Source organism: Phaseolus vulgaris, chromosome 10 (assembly GCF_051622355.1).
Source record: "Phaseolus vulgaris cultivar YP4 chromosome 10, ASM5162235v1, whole genome shotgun sequence".
Classification (NCBI taxonomy): domain Eukaryota; kingdom Viridiplantae; phylum Streptophyta; class Magnoliopsida; order Fabales; family Fabaceae; genus Phaseolus; species Phaseolus vulgaris.
In genome coordinates, this window is record NC_143507.1 from 22808747 (window position 1) to 22829171 (window position 20425).

Here is a 20425-nt window from a genome sequence, read left to right on the forward strand (position 1 = left end):
TGTTGTGTGTGATGGTGGTTGTGGTTGATTTTGTTTATTTTTCGCTTACTTATTTTGGTTTTGATTTATGGGTGATTTGTTCGTTATTTTGGTTATTCTTTTAGGGTTTATGGTTGAAAAGAAGTTAGTGAATTTGTTATTGTTATTGCTTTGGGTTGAATTGATTGATAAATTTTGTTTTGGATGGTTGTGAAATGGCTTCCTCCAGTTCTATGGGTAAGTATGACGGTGAAAACTTTGATCATCAAGGAAAGAAAATAAAGGTTTGATTGGTTATATTATTAGGTTGTTAATAGTTAATTTTGAAATTGTGAAATTATATTGAATACAAACACTTTCCTTGTATGGTTATTTTATAGATAAGAGTAAGACACAAAGTGCACAATCAACATATAATTGAGATCAATCGAAATTAGACGTCATTGCAGCGCTGAAGAATAGAGGAACACCTTTTAAGTGGATGCTCCAATTAGAAGAAGAATTGGACATATCATGTCCCGTTCTTCGCGAATTAATTAGTAGGTGGAGTGTTCATAATAATTGTTTTAGGATAAAGCAACATTTAGTGTCTTTTACGGTTGTTGATGTCTGTTTTGCTCTTGGGTTGTGAGTGGTGGGTGAACAATTACATTTGAAGGATGATGGTGGTTGGTTGGTCAATGAGGTCTTTGGTGGAGAGGAAATAAAAATAGATATTCTTTTAGAAAAATTGGTGGGTAAAGTTTATAAGAAAATGTTGATGAATTATGTCAGTTGTACATATTTCTTTTATTATATGTTTTTCATTTTCCCAAGACTTCTAGAAGTTTTATTCATTTCCTTTTAAGGTTTTAGATAATTTAGATGCTCTAGATGCATACAATTGGGGCGGTGTAGTGTACGACTTCATAATTGATAATTTAACACGAGCATCAAAAGTATATAACAACCAAACGAATCCCAATGAAATATATTTGGCTAGTTGCGTTCCTATTTTGCAGGTTTGACAATTATGACAAATAAGTATGTAGTTCAAGTGTAATAAAATTGTGAAGTTTTTAATGGCTAACATTAATTTTTTTGGTACCAACTTTGGATTGTTTAACATTTTGCCATTGACATCCTTGTTGTGGATATAATATATTTTTCGTGGTTTTTGCAATGGTCGTGTGTAAAGATCCGATTAAGCAGTTTAAATGAAGCATTCTTTATAACTAAGGTATTTAATTGTGTGGTTAAGACCTCGACTTACATTGGTGTATTTTTATTTTCTGAACATAACAAAAAAGTTCTTATTGCAGATTGTAGGGGATTGGACAGTGACTGAAGTGGAGGAAGGATTGAACATTGTTAAAGAAGCCCTCAAAATTGGTGGAGAGGAACATGATGAATATAGTTCCTATTCTTCAAATGAGTGGGAGAAAGTTGATAAGGATCATAAATTGTGTGAAAACATTGTAGAGAATAATATTGTCATCACAATTAACACATATTATTTTTGAACAAACACATTGTGCAAAACTAGGGATTTTATTTTTGGACCACAAGTAGGGCTTATATTTTAACTCTAGAAGTATAATGTTCAACATTACATGCTTTGCCAAAAAATATTAACTTGCATGCATGACCTCCAATGAAACATCCAATACTTTAATTACAATGCACAAAAAATAATATTTTCTGGTAAACATATTTAAATAACTCACATTTAGTGGTGAGTAAACTATCCTAATAAATGCATGTGAAGAATCCTAATAAATATGTATTAAATATATTAAATACATGTGGGTGCCATCGTGATTGCAATAGATGGAATGAAGGAGGTGGAGATTGAATGAAGAACAACTGAGAAAATTCAATGCAACACGTAGTAGAATGCAGGCACTTTAGTTCAATCTGATGGTAGTTTATGTGTACCCTTCAGTAAAGCCAATTTATGATGTAGTTGTTGTATAAGGAGTTTCATTCCCAACTACCACTGAATGTAAGTTTTCTGCCAGCAACAATAAATACCTAAAAAATAATGACATGCTTTAGCTTAAGATTGTTTTACATTACACAATGTATTACCTATCTTATGAGTGCACCACTACACTTCATGTTTTTTTTTTAAAAAAAAAAACATTACTTGAGCACTACACTTCAGGTTTTAAGGAAAAAAAAAAGCACTACTAAGTGATATTTCACAATATCATCGTCATTGGCTTAAGGAAAAGAATTTACGTGTTCACTACCAGTTTCAATGGAGCAATGGGAAGGCCCTAACATTGACACCACTGACCTTGCAATTGTAACACCACAACTAATGTCATTCTGGACCCAACTGGTAATGTGCAAGCAGTATCTTGAATCGGATCTCCAAAGATGCAATTAACACACAATTTATAAACAATATAGCTGACGAAAGTTATAGGCATGATTTTAATTCCACCCCATGGAAATGGGAACAAGAATTTATTTAGTTTCACGGTAATGTTTATCATAATCATTTACAGTTTAATAGTTATTCGTGTGCAAAAAATAATATTGTGTATTTTTTTAAGGAAAAATTGATGGACATGATTGTCAACGTATATCTTTTTTGGCTACCATTAAGCAAAAACCTATTTTTCCATTGCTTACTTGTCTTGTGAAATCATTCCAACCAAATGGTCAAGGACACATGTTGATAACTATTAAGGTAATGTATAGATTATGTACTCTTTCAATAGTTTGACTCGATTCTACAAAAAAAATTACTATTTTACACATCTTTCATTCCAGGATCCAATAGGAACTGCTAGTGCAAGTGTACACGAAAAGGTCTTAAAAGATCTAGAATTTGGATTAGAAATTGTAGTGCGATCTATGTTAGTGTTAAAGAATGTATTTATCTTCCATAAACAACCATTTTTTAAACAACTCCATATGATATTTCATGAAAGTATTCGGTTCAAATCAAAGAGTGTTCTAACTTAATACAACTATAAACGACATTGTTAAGGTATTTGGCTTTCATTATAACTTTAGTACAAACAAATGCTCCTTTCATTACAATATCCATGCCTGTAGTTACATTTCATACGCATGTAGGTCTTCAAAATTTGACATATGCCCACCATGTGAGGAGGAAGTTCGTGTTTGTCATCCAGTAATACGCATTCCACCTACTCTAGGTACAGTTCCTCAAGTTACCTTTACTTCAAAAATAATTTTCTATATTTACATTGTAATTCACATTTCAATATCCAAAATATATTCAGCTCCAAAGCAGTTGGACTTATTGAATAAGATGGAGGAAGATAAAATTTGAGGTTTAAGGATGTTGTAAACCTCCCACATGTTACCAACGTCTCTATATGCACAATCAAGACTATTATTGTATAATTGAGGATACACAATTCTATTTGTAATTCATAACCTACATGTCTGAATAATGTTTATTACATATGTTAAGTGAATTTTGTGGTTACTTGTCCTCCTTAGTGTGTGTGCAAGAAGTTCATTTAAGGATCACAACATTTTGTGACAAGGGTCACCACCTATTCTTACGAGGGTCACCATCTATCTTCACTAGATTTGTGCTAGAAGTTAAATGAGGCTCACTATTTATTGTAAGAAAGGTCACCACGTACTGACTTTTTGTAACTTGACACTGTCATACCTTCATGGCCTCCAAACACCTGATTTAACTGACTTTCTCTCCACCTAATGGCCCACCCCAACCAACAACAACACTAACTTCAAATTTCCAAATAAATCTTCATTGGGTACGTGCAAAAAGAGTATCGAGGGTCACCACATATTCCCACGAGGGTCACCATATACTGGCACTTTGTAACTTGAGACTACAATACCTTCATGGCCTTCAAACACCTTATTTAATTGACTTTCTCCCCACCTCATGGCCTACCTCAACCAACAACAACACTAACTTCAAATTTCCAAATAAATCTTCATTGGGTTTGTGCAAGAAGAGTATTGAGGGTCACCGCATATTCCTACGAGAGTCACCACATACTGGAACTTTGTAACTTGACACTACCATACCTTCATGGCCTCTAAACACCTGATTTAAATTACTTTCTCCCCATCTCATGGTCCACCCACCAACAATAACACTAACTTCAAATTTCCAAATAATGCATATTTTCTTAAGCTTGCTTAGAACTTTGCTTATAGCAACAGGTTTTGGTCTTTGCTCTTGAAAGCCAGGGTTCTAAATCAAAATACGAGTTTAAAATGATTTATAGATCCTCATCTCTTTGGTATGGAATTAAACAGTTTTATTCTACTATACTTGATTATACTTCTTGGACTGTTGGTACATGTTCTTTTATTAATTTCTGGAATGATAAATGGTGTTCTACTACTCCTTTAACACATATTGCAAGGTTATTTGATGGTATTAGCATTCCAGATAAAGTTTCTCATTTTTGGACAGGTCGTGATTGAAATATTTCGTTGTCTACATCAGATGCATCATCTTTTTAGTCATATCATGGTTAGTGCGAATCAGGATGTTCCTAATTGGATTCTAGATGAGTTTGGTCGATTCACTCTTAAATCGGCTAGGACTTTTTCTTGGAACCAGGACTTCCCTGTGGTAGGAGTAAACTTATTTGGTCTTCAGATATCCTACCTTCCAAAACTCTTGTCCTTTGGAAATTTTTTCATGGGCGACTTCCTACAAATCAACATATTCAAAATAAAGCTCTCCATATTTGTTCTATGTATACGCTTTGTGAAAAGCATGAGGAATCTATTCATCATTTATTTTTTGAATGCCCTAATGCTTTGTATATTTGGAGTTAGGTTCGACAGATTTCTCCTACTTCTCATTTCTCTAATAAAGATGATCTTCTTTCTTTTATTAAGAGTGATGGTAGTCCTTTAGTTAAATTGATTAAGCTTGCTGTGATAACCTTTTCTATTTGGATGTTATGGCGTATGAGGAATTATGCTCGTTTTCAGGATAAGATTGAGGTTTCTAGGGCTATTTCAGTTATTAAAGATTTAACTTGTCTAGGTCGTTTAAAGCTTCAATGAAGAATGATATGATAGATTTTAGTGTGATTAAGTTTTTTGGTATTAATACTCGTACTAGTAAAGTTCTTCGTCCTCTTCCTGTTAGATGGGAGTTTCCTTGTGACTGGGTTAAAATTAACACTAATGGGGCTGCTAGGGGTTATCCAAGTCTTGCCATTTGTGGGGATATTTTCTATGGGAGTATGGGGGAGTTTATTGGAGCTTTCTATGCGTTTCTTGACGTTCAGACTGCTTTGGTTGCTGAATTTTATGGAGTTATGTATGCTTTGGAGGAAGCTCAAAAGTTGGGACTTACTAATGTCTAGCTGGAATGTGACTTTGCCTTGGTTTATGCTGCGTTCACTGCTAGGACAAATGTTCCTTGGATGCTTCGTAATCGATGGAATACTTGTCTAAATTACTGTGGAAAAATCAGTTTTAGGGTTACACATATATTTCGTGAAGGGAATGCGTGTGTTGATAAGTTGGATAATTTAGGATTTATTGATATAAAATTCTTTCTTTGGTATAATAGGCTTCCATCTAGTTTGTTCTTCGAATTCTTTATTAATAGGAATAGTCTACCTATGTATCGTTTTTGTTAACATATGGGTTTTGGTCTAGTCCTCCCATATTTTTGTATTTTCTTTCTTTTTCTTTTTTTAATAATACTTTTTTCATGTAATGGCAAATGATAGTTGTTACTTGAGGTGTTAGCCTAGCTGAGATGTCAAGTAGCATAGTGATGCCTAATATGAAAGCTTTTTATAAAAAAAATTCCAATTGGGTTGTGCAAGAAAATTATTGAGGGTCACCATATATTTCTACAAGGGTCACTACATACTGGCACTTTATGACTTGACACTATCATACCTTCATGGCCTCCAAACACCTGATTTAACTGATTTTTTTCCCACCTCATGGCCCACCCTAACCAACAATAGTAGTAACTTCAAATTTCCAAATAAATCTTCAGTGGATCTGTGCAATAAGAGTATTGATGGTCACCACATAATGGCTCTTTGTAACTTTACATTGTCATACCTTCATGGCCTCCAAACACCTGATTTAACTGACTTTCTCTCCACCTCATAGGTCACCCTAACCAAAAACAATATTAACTTCAAATTTCCAAATAAATCTTCATTGGGTCTGTGCAAGAAGAGTAATGAAGGTCACCATTTATTGTAACTAGGGTCGTCATATAATTGTAAGAATTGATGGCTTAAACAAGAAGGAGGGGGTGAATTATTTTATGAAAGATTTTCGCAAAGACTTGATTTAGAATGAATCTCTATCAAACAATCTAGATAAGCACTTAAGGAAAGCAATCAAACAATCCAACATAAACATTTATCAGAATTTTAACCGGTTAAACCTTCGTTTTAATCGGTTGTTTATACCAGTAGTAGAAATGAAATTATCAAACAGTTATAGAGAGTTTGAGAGAAAGAGAAATTTACACAATAGGTTTATACTGGTTCACTCACACTTGAGCTACATCCAGTTCTCAGAAGAACCTCTGAGCTCCAGTAGTAACCAATACCAGATTACAACACACACAAAGAGGTAACCCTGCAACCCACAAGATTCACTCACCCTCTTTGAAACACCAATCACCTTAAGACAAAACAACTTCTATCTTTACAGATTTCAAACACACACAACAGTTAAAGAAAGTACTATTACAAATATCTAGACACCTGAATTTGCACAGTACAGGAAACTCTTATGATCAGAACTTGTTACCACAACAAAGCTTGAACAACAATCTTGCACTTTGAAAAACTCCTTTAAAAAAAGAATCTCTTTCTTTTATCTCAAATTTGTATCAATACTTGTTGTATTTGAATGTGTTATTTGCTTTGAAAGAAGAGCTATATTTATAGATCTTGAAATGTAGTCGTTTAAGGCAGATTTAATCAGCTGAATCAGTTAAAACAAGTTAAAATCTATTATGAAAACACACATTTAACCGGTCAATTTAACCGGTTGAATGAGTCAAGCAGTTGCATAACTAATTCAAAAAGCAGTTTCAAAAACCTCAAGCCAACTAAGTGACAAACAACCGATTATCTCGATGAATCAACCGGTTGTTTTCCCTTTGCTTGGAAAAACACTTTGTTTCTTTTAAAACTGTTTGATCAAGCTTTGTATAGGATTAAGAACTGATCTTAACAAAGATTTTGAACACCCTAATATAAACCCAAACCAAAAAGCAGCACAACTTCAGGCTTCATGTGGATTTGAAACATCAAAGCTCCCATGTTCAACAATCTCCTCCTATTTGATGGAGACAAATCCTTGGGATGCTTTTAGGAATGTTCTTTGTTTAGAATTTGTTCAACTTGCATTCATGAGCAAACACAAAAACACAAGGTAATATATTCCAAATCAAATAAGCAACAGAAACCAGTTCTCTCTTGGTGATTTCCAAAACAGGATCATCAGCCAAATCAGATGAGAAACCAACAAGCATACACAGGTGCAAAACAGATAAACAATCTGTTATTTCGCAGGAATAACCGGTTGAAATTTTGCATATCAGAGTTAACAATTTTAACAAAATTCAAATTTAAACCAGTTAAAGTATTTCATAGCAGCAATGTTCAAAGCAATTAATAAGAACATTCCAAAATCAACTTCTCCCCCTATTTGTCTCATCAAATAAACAAAAAGGCAGGATTAAAAACAACATAAAAAGCAAAACAAATTGTATAAAAACTTAAACCAGAAATTAAAAAGAAGGATTGTCCTCCCTTTCAAATTGGAGTTCCATAATCTGCTTTTGGACATCTTCAATTTGTTCATCCAGTGTTGAGAAACGTGAGTCCATATTGTTAAATCTTGATTCACACATATCATAGATATTCCTTCGATTCTCAGCAAAGGTATCCATATAGTTGATCATCAATCTTTCAAAAGGTGACATTGTCGTCATCCTTTGTCCCATATTGGTATCATTATGATAATCCTCTTGAGCCTCAGCAGCAGGTTCATCTTGTGGTGTTGCTTCCTCTGGTTCATCATCCTCATGTGTTCCACTTGGGCCAGCTTGATCACCATCCTTGCTCACCCACCTCCCACCAATTTTAGTAAATCCAATTTTACATAGGGATCCACTATTGATCTCACTGGAGGGCTTGATTACTTCAACTAGTTCCCCTTCTATATCCACTTCAAAATAATGAAGAAACCTAGAGATCAAAATAGCATAGGGATAGTGGAAATCACATAACCTCATGGACTTTTGCATATACTCTTTGATTGTGTGGATCCAATTGATCTTCACTTTGTTCATGATGCAATAGATCAGCAGGAGATCTTCTTCAGAAAGAGTGGAGTGGTTGCTCCCCCTTGGTGTGAGAATCCATGATACTATGAAGGCAATGAGACTTTCTTCAAGCTTTAATCCTCCTACTGAAAAATTCCTCACTTTAGAGTGGGGATTTTTGAGACAGCCTTTGTAGAATTGCATTTTGTTGAACTCTTCAACAATTCCAAGGTTTCCTCTATTGATCCTTAACCCAGAGTACTTTAATCCGGTCACAACAGACCACACATCATTGGTGATGATCATCTCTACACCTTTCACATGAGAGATAAGTGAATCACCATTGAAATGAAGGTTAATGTAAAATACCTTCACCAAATCTGGATATGTGTTCCTAGTGAGGTTTAGGAACCTCTTCAATCTATGTTCTTTGAGGATGCTTCTCACAGTGTCCAGTTTTTACTGTTTCATCCAAGTGAAGGAGACCATCTTGGGTGTATTCACACTTTTTCTACTTGTTTCAAGTAGATATTTGTTGATAAGATCAACATCACCTAAAAACCAACCTTCAAGCTTTCCACCACTCTTAACAACCCTGACTTTCATTCTCTTAGCTGATGGAAGTGTTCCAGCCATTGCTAAACTCAGAAGCAAGCTTTTGCACACTACAGATAGGTTAGAGAAAGAAGAACAACAAGTTGTATGTGAAAACAACAACTAAATTGTATTGCTTTATATAGCCAAAAAAATATTGGTCAAAGCTGACACATAGAGAGTTGTTTTCAAAACAAAAAAACGAATCAAATCTGAACCATAAAGTTATTTTTTTTCAGTCAAACAGAAAGTACAGATTCTCACATGTTGATTTGACCAAACATTAAGAGGCAATTTTAATTTCCAAGATAGGAGAAATATGATCCTTAAGAGCAGTTACAACAGGGATAAATTGTATTCAATCAAGCAATTAATGCAATATTGACCACAGATATTACTGGGTTTGAATAGAATATCAAATTAGAATTTAGAAATTAAAAACAAATTTGTCCAATGCTGACACAGATAAAACAATTGGTTAAAATATTGTACTGTTTGAGAATTTTGAGAAAAATAGGTTTTCTTGAACAACCATGTAATTTTAAACATCAAGGTTTATAATTGATACAAATATGTACAAAGCATAGATGAAATGTCAGCTAACTATACTCCAATCACAGAGAACAACATTGAAATGAATTTAAGACTTAATTGTTCAATAAGAAGAAAAAACAAAAGAGTTATCCTCAGATTATAGTTACACTAATATGAGCAGTTCATGTAATCAGAACAAGACTTTGACATGCACAGAGATCTTCCTGAGGTCCTGACCTTTCTGAACCTTCAAGCACAGTCTGCAAAATAGAACTTATCAAATCACTGTAGAACATGGGAGCTTTGATGTTTCAAATCCACATGAAGCCTGTGTGTTGCTTTCTAGGTTTGGGTTTAGATTAAGCTGTTTAGAATCTTTGTTAAGATCAGTTCTTAAAGTCTATGCAAAGCTTGATCAAAATTGTTTTAAGAAACTAAGTGTTTTTTCAAGCAAAGGGAAAACAACCGGGTTGAATTGTCGAGATAGTCGGTTGTTTGTCACTTAGCTGGCAATGAGGTTTTGAAACTATTTTTTGAATTGGTTATGTAATTACCTGACACATTCAGGTTAAATTGTGGTTTCAACTGGTTAAATGAGTGTTTTGCTGACAGTTTTTTGAAAACCTGTTTCAACTATTTTAAATGAGAACAAAACTGATTTAACTCTTGTTATTTTGCCTTAAACGGCTAGATTTCAAATGATATAAATATAACCTTCTTTAAAATGTTTTATATACGAGTTTAACACATTTTTGTGGAATCAAGAGAGAGTTTAAAGATTCGTTTTTGAAATAAGTTTTTCAAAGTTTAGCAAGGTTGTTGTTAAAGCTTTGGTCTGGTGCAAGAACTGATCACAGGACTTCTGGTTTTATAATTCCAAGTGTTCTCTTTTCTTGCTTAGTTTCCTGTAATTGTACTTTGATAAACTTGTGTAAGTGTTGGTAAAATCCTGTAAAGTCAGTGGTATTCTGGCTTGAGGTGTGAAGTGTTGCAAAGAGGGTGAGTAGGCTTTGTAGGATTCAAAGTCACCTCTTTGTGGTGTGTTGTAGTAATCTGGATTTTGATTGTTAGTGGAATACTCAGAGGTTGTTCTATGGACTGGATGTAGCTCAGGGTTGAGTGAACCAGTATAATCTGATTGTGTGAATCTCTCTATCTCTCCCTTTGTTATAATCAGTTTGATATTTGATTTGCTGTCATAATCAATCGGTTATTTCATATTTCAACCGATTAATATTCCTACTTTATAAAACGTTTGCATTACTCAAGCCGACATTCTCGCTTCCGCTTCGTCCAGCACTGCTTGCGCAGGTCCTTCCCTCTAAGGCGAAACGCTCCCCTACCAATTCAATTTGACATCCCACAGCTTCGGCTGATCGCTTAGCCCCGTTCATCTTCGGCGCAAGAGCACTCGATCAGTGAGCTATTACGCACTCTTTCAAGGGTGGCTGCTTCTAGGCAAACCTCCTGGTTGTCTCTACACCCCTACCTCATTTATCACTGAGCGGTCATTTAGGGGCCTTAGCTGGTGATCCGGATTGTTTCCCTCTCGACGATGAAGCTTTATCCCCCATCGTCTCACTGGCCGACCTTGACCCTTGTTATTTTGAGGTCATATCTAGTATTCAGAGTTTGCCTCGATTTGGTACCGCTCTCGCGGCCTACACTGAAACATTTTATCTTTGTGATATAAACAACCAATTATATTGAAATATCAATTGATTGTTTTACTAATAACAATTTTAATAGCTTATTTCGTTCGGCTTCTCTAATTCTTCTTTCTATAAATCATTAAAGAACTTCATTCTTAGTCTTTATTTGCAAAAAACTTTCATAAACAATTCACCCCCTTCCCCCTCTCAAGAGCAAGGTTCTTGAAAGTTATTCAAGTTTTGATCCTAAATCCTTTTAAATGGCTGAAAAGTTTTCTTTTGGTGAAGGTGCTTGTTTAAATAAATCACTTTTGTTTTGTGGTATGAACTATAAAATGTGGTGCATAAGAATGAAATTCTTTATTGATTCTATAGATAGAAAAATCTGGAATGTTATTACAAATAGCTATCTCATGCCTATATATGAAAATGTTTCTTCTGAAAGAGAACATCTTGATTGTGTAGTTATGAACATCATTATTTTTTTTTTATCAGCAATAAAATAAATTAAATTAAATGGAATACTTCAAGGGTATCCCAACCTGTATACAACAATCACATTGTTACTTCTCCAAAAAAATTAGAGAAAACACCCAATATGTGGCTTAACCTACAAAAACTCACCCAAAAAAACTGAAACACACAAAAATGTAGTTCTGCGAAAGAAATGTGAAATACCCTTGAGAAGTATAGTAGCAAGATTTCGTATTGTATATAGATAAAGTTTGAATATTGAAAAATAAATAAAAAATTTATAAAGAAATATTATGACTAAATAAAAAAATTAAAAAAATTAATTAAATTAATTATACAAATATAATAATTAATTATTAAAAATAATTATTTAAAAGAATCTTCTAATAGATTTGAAGAAAATAAATAAAATATAAAAGATAACATAAGATGGAATATCATTAATGAAGGAATCTCATCATGACTTTTACAAAAAATAATAAAAAATTAAGCTTATAAATAGGTGGAGTGGAAGAGAAGGTGAAGGAAAGGTAGGTGAAGTTAAGAGAGAGAGACAAAAAGAGAACAAAATTTTCTAGATATGGGGAAAAATGCAAAAACAAACTAGTGTTCTTTAAAACTGTGGTATACTTAACAAATCAGTAACATCCAAATCAAAGAAGCAATGTGCAATCTTTAAAACTGTGCATCATCATCATGTGCACAATAATCACAGAACTTCTAAAATTTGCATTCAGTCAATTAACAAACAAATTATTAAACACTTCTTGGATATAACTTCTACTACACAGTGTGTTGCTTTACTGGTATTAAAAACATATGTTTAAGAAAGGAGGCAAATATTGAATCCAACTTGCTCTTATACAAAAAGATCAACTGCATAATAAACAAACCTTTACTTTTCCTTACTCTTTCAAAAGTTTAGCATCATATTTCTACACTTCTGTTGAACATGTTACATCCCTATAGTTGTCACCTTAGATATAATTACTTGTAAATGCATTAAACTATATAAAGCACAATGAGAAGAACTCTTTTATCTACAGCAAAAGGAAGCTTCTCAAATTTACAACTCACTATTAGCTTTTGGTCCTCTTTGAAGAAAAAAGGTGGCGAATAAAAGAAAACTTTACTTTATTTCGGGTCGAAAAGTCTGTTATGGCGCCATTACTTGTCACAGCCTCAGGTTCGTCGTCAGGTTCAGGCAGTGCTGAAAGCGGTGGCGGTTGGAGAGTGAGGATGAACTCATTGAGCATGCGGATAATCTGACTGAAGCTTGGTCTCATGTTAGGATCTTCAACCCAACATGATTGTATGATAAAGGCAAGATCGGGAGATATGTCTTCAGGAAGGCTAGGCCTCTCTTGCTGCAATCTCAAATGGAAACCATGTTATGCTTAGCAAGAAATTCAATGCCATATGAATATTAAGGCGAGTTACAATAAAAGGGTATTATTTATATAAATATGGACAATTAAAGAACAAATTTTGATGATATTTTGAGCAAAAACTTGGCTATTTTTTCCATCTTGATGAATATCTTGTCAGTAGTTACATTTGGGTCACTCTCGCCATAAATATTATACTTCAATCTTTCAACTAAAGAGCATAAATTACACGTTATATTGAGGAAAAATCCATTGCAGTTATCCACATATCACAATAGAGAAATCCATAAAAGCATTTGTAATTTGCATAACATGACAACCAGTCATTTATGTCGAATCTTATGTGAAATTTAATACCTTAAATGCAGCAGCATAAGCAGCCTGTAAATTGGACATCCCTTCAAAAGGCATGCGATTTGTTAGTAGCTCCCACAAAACAATTCCAAAGCTGTAGACATCAACCTTATTGTTGTAATGCTTTTTCTCCCCTTGACGCAGTGTCACTGTACTGTACAACTGTAAAAACACAAGCAATCATAAAAAATATCTTTACAAGAAAAATGCCTAAAGGTCAGTGTTACAACTGGACATACATGAATACTATTATATACAAAAAAGAAACACTCAGGGTACCAAGCTCATTGCACAACTAGCACAGCTTTTAGTCTTCTGGTTCCCAAATCCCCTCATCCACTGTTTCCATGGCACATGTCATGAATCATGATTCTCTTCCATAACTAAATCCTGCCTCTCCTACTCCTACATGCTACTGCTGTTGGGCCTTACATTGCCTCTTCTGCTATACACATTACAGCCAAATATCCACCATGATTCAATGTAGCGATTACACAGAATCCAGGAAGAAATACATGGACTCTATCAGATCAAGACCAATACCAGCTTTGTTTATCTAGCTAGAAAACCCCAACACATCTAAACTCGAATACCATTTGTGTATTGCCAGTGTCTAGTGTACTGCGTATTAGTACAGGTCTCCAAACTGATGAGTGTTCATTTCAAGTGAATCTGCCACTCATCTGTCTTACATCATATTAGTATAATAACTTATCATTTTACACTGATTTGATGATAGAATAAGATAATGAGCACCAAATAAATACAGCTTTACTGGACACTTCAGTGAAATTTTAATAATTGCCAGCAGAATGATAAAATCTTGTTCACAACGCACCTCAGGTGCCATCCAACGGTAAGTTCCAGTTTCCGCAGTCATCATCTCAGTCACAGATTCTTCTCTTGCCAGACCAAAATCAGCAAGTTTAACTGACTCCTGGTTTTCCGTGAGCAGTAGATTATCTACACGGTAGCAATTTGAAAGATAGTTCATGTGAGTCAGACTATGATCAATATATATCTATATTTCAAAATTAATCATTAATGTCAAAACCTACAATGATTAGCTGTCATAAATAAAAGAAAAAGTTCCAATCCAGAAGTACAAGGTACTATACCACATGAACAGTTTCCTCTTCATGATTTCCAGAGAGATAGTGATGGGATGGCCTTAAAGAGGCCCCGAAGAAAGAATATTAAGTGGTTAAGGGATTTTATAGGATGTGGTTAGAATATTATTTAGTTTATATTTTAATTCCTTCAAGTTCGATGATGACACTTGTAGAGTAATCATTTAGTTGTTGGTATGTTTTAGGCTATATGAGTGCATTCTTTTCACCTATCAATCATCAATGAAAAATATGAATGTTCACTTTTACTGTAGCTAAGGTTTAGCTTCCAGTCAAATGGTGCTTTCATCAGCTTACTCCCCTTCCACCAACATTAAAGACCTACACAGCCATTTATGCTACCCACCTCAACCACCACTGCCACTACTACACATGACAGATTCCGCTATCCACCAAACCATTTTCACCAGATATATTCACCACCTTCTACCATGAGTTTCAAACCCATATGCTCTAATCTCTTCTTCTCCGTTTCACATTTCCCAATCTTTCTATTCATCTGCCTATAACATCCTACAAATTGTACATTCTACAACCCATTCCTCTTATTCTGCTCCCATGGACATTTGTTAGTCATCGGAAGAAAATGCTGCAAAAATTGCTATAAGCAATCATCACTACAGGATTTCAATCCATTTCTCCATACTTCCTCTGGATGTCACAAATTCAAATTTAGCTAGTGCCAACTTTGATTGCACTAACTCACGTACAATTTTCAGAAATTGTAGAGGATACTGAAACATGAAAACTATCATTGATTGCCAAAATTCTGTACAAAGGTCTACATATAATTCTGGCTTCCAACAGAAATAACTATTTTCCTAAGCCAGAATTAGAATGGCTTATTTTCTAAGCAACTAATAAAACATAATTAACCCTATTTTTTAATTTTGTTCACTAATTATTATTACAAATTCCCCCCTTCAAAACAGGACTTGTCCCCAAGTCCTTTGTACTGTTCTCCACTCAAAATCTGGATATTGGATTTGCAAACTCATAATTCTTTCTATGTTGCATCCTCGGGGTTGGTTTATTGTTCTTCTTTTTCACTCTTCTATCCAATATGGTCATAGCTCTGATGACTAAGTCTCCTTCATTGAATTTGGGTAATTGTGCTGAAACGACATGGCTTCCATGATGCTCCTTTAATTTTGATGTCTTCATGAAGGTCCAATTTGTATGCTACTTTCCCATTTCTTTCAGTAATCCTGTAGGGACCAAAATACCTTGCTGATAGCGTATGAAAGGATGTGTTTGCCAAAGAATATTGTTTGTATGGTTGAATCTTCAAGACCCACAAAATCACCACAGTTAAATTCTGTCTCCCCACTTACTGTCTGCATACATCCTCATTCTCTCTTGAGGTTTACAGAGATTTTTTCCGCAGCATTTTTCCAATCTGCTCTCTTGTTCGCACAGTGTAATCAACTGCCTCAATTAAAGTTTCTCCATTATGCACCGATTAGGAATTGTAGAGACATATCCATATAAAGCATCAAAAGGTGTCATTTGGGTGTCTATATGAAATTTTGTATTATACCATAGTTCCACCCCATAGCTAAGTGAAATCGTAGAGGATACTGAAACATGAAAACTCTTATTGATTGCCAAAATTCTATACAAAGATTCCATATATAATTCTGGTGGCTTCCATCAGAAATAACTATTTTCTTAAGCCAGAATTAGAATTGCTTATTTTCTAAGCAACTAATAGCAGAATTAACCCTATGTTTTAATTTTGTTCACTAATTGTTATTACACTAGACCATTAGTTACCATCAATCCAACAAGCTCTCAATCTCATTCATTCACGCATATAACATCACCAAAAATTTCAAATGTCAATGCATCCGACCTCTCTCCTGTGCACAATATTTGGTTTTCCCCAACCTAAACCCCAATAATTTGTGGTAACTATCTAGTTCCAATTCTCACAATACACCTAGCCCCACCACTACACCATCCATTCAACCCCAAAACCAACTGCTTTGTAAAAATCATAACAAACTTCATTTAAAATTCAACACTGCCACATGAAAAATACCTCCTATGCTTCCAACACTTTTCAATCCCTCACATTATAATCCAAAAACCCATTGGCAATCAGTGTATGCCCCCCACAATCTTTGCCCCTACTCATCGATGTGGTTTCCCTTGCAAAACCACAACTATTGGATACAACTCACTTTACATTTCACCACTCTCAACCATGCCTTGAAGTTTATACCTTGAGGCCAAGTCCAATCTGAACCAGTGAGCAAAAGAAAGAAGATTAAATGGTTAAAGAATTTTATAGGATATAGTTAGAATATTATTTAGCTTATATTTTAATTCCTTAAAGTTAGATGATGAAACTAGTAGGGTCATCATTTAGTTGTTGGTACTTTTTAGGCCATATAAGTGTATTCTTTTTGTTAGAAATCGCACATCAACTAGAGATGAAAATATTTTATAGTATATAAGTGAGTGGATCTTATGAGTCAGTTATATAAGGTTAAGTTAGACTTAAAAGTCCATTTCCTAAATCATTTTATCTATCAGTTATCACTGATGAATATGAATATTTATCCTTTAGCTTTAATGGTAGCTTTTAGGTATTTTACAGTAGCTTAGCTTTAGCTTCCAATAAGATACCAAAGAAGTTTCACAAAAAATTATAATCATGAAGGAAATTTGGCTACTGAAAATAGCATTACAGAACAGAAGCCGCAACTAGATAAATTTATGGGGCACACTGCCAGCACCATAAGAAATAACAATTTAATGTACCAGTGCTCCAAATCACATTCTAATTTTTAAATAAGGAATTTTATGTTGTTCCTTCAATGATATATATGACTAACTTTCCAGTACCAAGAGTAACATTTTTTAAATTAAAAGGAACCTACCAGGCTTCAGATCTCTATGTATGATGCCATTGGCATGTAACCAATTCATGGCTAAAGCAATATCAAGGGCAAACTTTATAGCCACATAAAGATCCAATGGTTTAGGGCGTATGGTGATCAGATATCTTCGCAGTGACAACCCAGGTAACATCTCTGTAACAATCACCATCAGAGGATCCTTACAAGCTCCAATAAACTGGAAGAAACGAATAAATGCGTTATCTTCGGAAAGAGGCATCCATTAGTCCTTCAGTAGTATAAAAGGTCAACACACCATAATATATACACTTCAGACTATACATAGATAAGTCTTCAGCGAAACAAATGCTACAAAGCAGATACAGATATAACAATTGCAGATATGCAGATATATCCCAAACAAAGCACACTACTCACCTTCACAAGATTCTCATGGTGGACACGAGACATCATATTAACTTCCCGAGCAAAACGATTCTCCAGTGAAACTCTTTCTTCCAAAGTACTCCCACGATGCAGAACTTTAATAGCAACAATCCGTTCTCTGTACCTGGAAAATTATTAACCTACACCTACATAAACCAGGACTCCAGCTGCCAGCAAACCACTTGAAGTATGTATACACATAATTGTACAGTTGAATCCACCATATCATAGCAAGATTGTCTTTTTATAATTCACCCACAATGAAATACATTGGAATAAAAGTCAAATTAAGTGTTGGAAGCTCTTCATTAAAATCTCCATCTTTAAATGGAACTTCACACGTGTTAGGAAACCCGTTACAAAACTAGAAATCACGTCAATTATGCTACAGAACGTGGAAGATGTAACTACTTGCTTCTCATTAGATGTGAAAAACCATATCTGGAGGTGAGACCAAAACGCATTTATAGGTCTTAAACCATAATAAACATTTACTTTTAAGTAATATCCACCATCCGAAAACAATAATTCCAGTAGATATTACCATACAGTTATGATTGAGTGTTTTGGCTGATTGCAGGTTAATGCACAATTTGTCAAATAATTCCAGTAGATATTCACAGTCATGATTGAGAGTTAGCTTAGTTGATTGCAAGTTAATACACAATTGTCAGACTACTGCAGGGTCTTACATTACATGTAAGAAAAATTATCACCTTTAACTGGTCTTCTGACCAATTGTTCACACGAATTAACAAACTCAAGGTAATCAATAAATAAAAAAAATACTACAAAAAATTGAAAAATTTAGGCAGGCAATACATTCAAGGATTTGCCACACTGACCTTCCTTCATAAACTCTCCCATGGGCTCCCTCGCCAATTTTTGACCCAATAAACAATAGCTTGGGGTCAATCAGAAGACTTTCATCAATTGTTAGCTGTTCATCTTCTATAGAGCCAATGCTTTGTCTCACTGATTTTGATTCCAATCCAACTGAACTGTTCTTATATTCCTTGTCTTCTCTTTCCCCTTTGTTCCTTTCTCTGCAACTCATGCTGCAACCTTAAACTACAACCAAGCCCCTCATTTCAATACATACCAAGAATAAATAAAAAAACTCTTTAAATCCAACAACAATCCCACCTCCCCTGAATCTTCGTTCCAAAATAAACACACCTCCAAAGTAAATGGAAAATATAAATAAACAAAATTCCTCTAACAGCTCACAATCCCCTCCATCCAAAATCAACCATCCACAGCCACCCCGCCTCAAAAAAATATTAAAAACCGAATCTTTCTCATAGTTTGTGTTCAACCATGTAGCATGTTCCCCTCTGTCAAACCTTTGCTTCAATGAGAAGCTGGCCACCGTTAGAAGTTCATCCAAAGAAACCCATCAAATAAAAATTAAAAATTCACACACAAAAATATGTGGAATGAAAAAGAGAAATTACTTACAACAGACGAAAACAAAATTTTCTGAGAAAGTTCACATACACCCAACAAAATCACCTCCAAGTTTAGGTTCTAAAACTCTTTCAAACACCCAAAGTTGGCAAAAAGAGAAGTGTAAGTGGGAAAATTTGAGCTCACTTTCTCCCTCTAAAAAGGGGTGGTTTTGGTTCTGAAATTCTCTCTCTACCCCCAAGTTGGAAGTGGGAAGAAGACATGTTGGTTCGGACGTGAGAGAGTTGAAAGTGTATCCAAAAATGTAGTGTTCGGTGACAGGCGATGTTTAGGAAGATGAAAAAACCAAACGTGAAATGAAAATGTAATAAATAATGAGACATTGTCGTATGACAGAAAAACACGTGGATTTGGGAAAACGACGTTGCCGATGTGGACGTTATTGGTGGAATCGGTGTGGACAGATATCACCGTTATGCCGGCTCGGCTTACACGGCTCCCGCCTTCTTATCCATAACATTTTTCCACGTGCCTTTTAAATTTCACTCTTCCAGAAACTTGGACTACACTTTCTAATATTTTCTTTAATAATTATTCGTCTCAACATGCCTTTCAAACTCCTACAATTATTTTAAATTTATTCTCAAATTAATTATATTGACTCAATAGAAATAAAATATTTGCTAAAAATAATTTTTTTTTAGTAAAACTGTTTTACAAAATCATATAAGTTGTTGTTTTATTTAGTAGAAGTAGAGGTAAACATGCTTTTTACAATTATTATATTTCTTGATATATTTGTTTTTTGCCGGTTAATTTCAGGTTAGTTGGATGGGCAAGTTTCGTTTTTAGTCGGTCTCTTCTTAGTGTACTGGACTAACGCTCCGCCGAAACAGAGGGAGTTCTACCTGTTAATTACATTCTGACGATTAAGTCCGAGCATACAAAATAATAATCAGTTTCAGTCTCTACCACCCACCTATTCCGCTTTCCGAAGCTCTCAAACCCCTTTTATAGTTATCCCTTTAATAATTTTCTCTCACGACAATATAATCTCAACTAAGCATAACAGAAACAATATTCTGCCTACAGACACATTTATTCTTGGACGCTCACCAATTAACTAATATTTTTATATATTCAAATAACGAGTTTATGCTTATATTTATTTAACTAATAACTTTGGATATATTAACATATATACTTGACTTACAGCTTAATATATATCGACACATATTTAATTAACAATTTTCGACCAAACTTATTATTATTTTTACTTTAATTATTTTTTACCGATTCTACCAATAAAATTGGGCTAAGCTCATAACCTGCCTTT

The 20425-nt window shown here is 34.4% G+C and overlaps 1 protein-coding gene across 9 annotated transcripts; it reads right to left on the reverse strand.

Moving 5' to 3' along the window:
* Positions 1–12356: 12356 nt before the first annotated feature.
* LOC137818243 (serine/threonine-protein kinase STY13) lies at positions 12357–19427 on the reverse strand. 9 transcript variants are annotated; one of them, XM_068621539.2, is made up of 7 exons: positions 19141–19427; positions 18525–19025; positions 17671–17803; positions 17275–17470; positions 14095–14219; positions 13260–13418; positions 12357–12881 (listed from the first exon to the last, which is right to left on the reverse strand). In XM_068621539.2, the coding sequence occupies exons 2-7, from the start codon at positions 18734–18736 to the stop codon at positions 12594–12596; spliced, it is 1113 nt and encodes a 370-aa protein (XP_068477640.1). In that variant the 5' UTR covers positions 18737–19025; positions 19141–19427; the 3' UTR covers positions 12357–12593. The 9 variants fall into 9 exon arrangements, with proteins under 9 accessions (XP_068477640.1, XP_068477637.1, XP_068477642.1 ...); XM_068621536.2 differs by having other exon boundaries at positions 18525–19030; XM_068621541.2 differs by having other exon boundaries at positions 12357–12888; positions 18525–19030.
* Between the last annotated feature and the right edge of the window lie 998 nt (positions 19428–20425).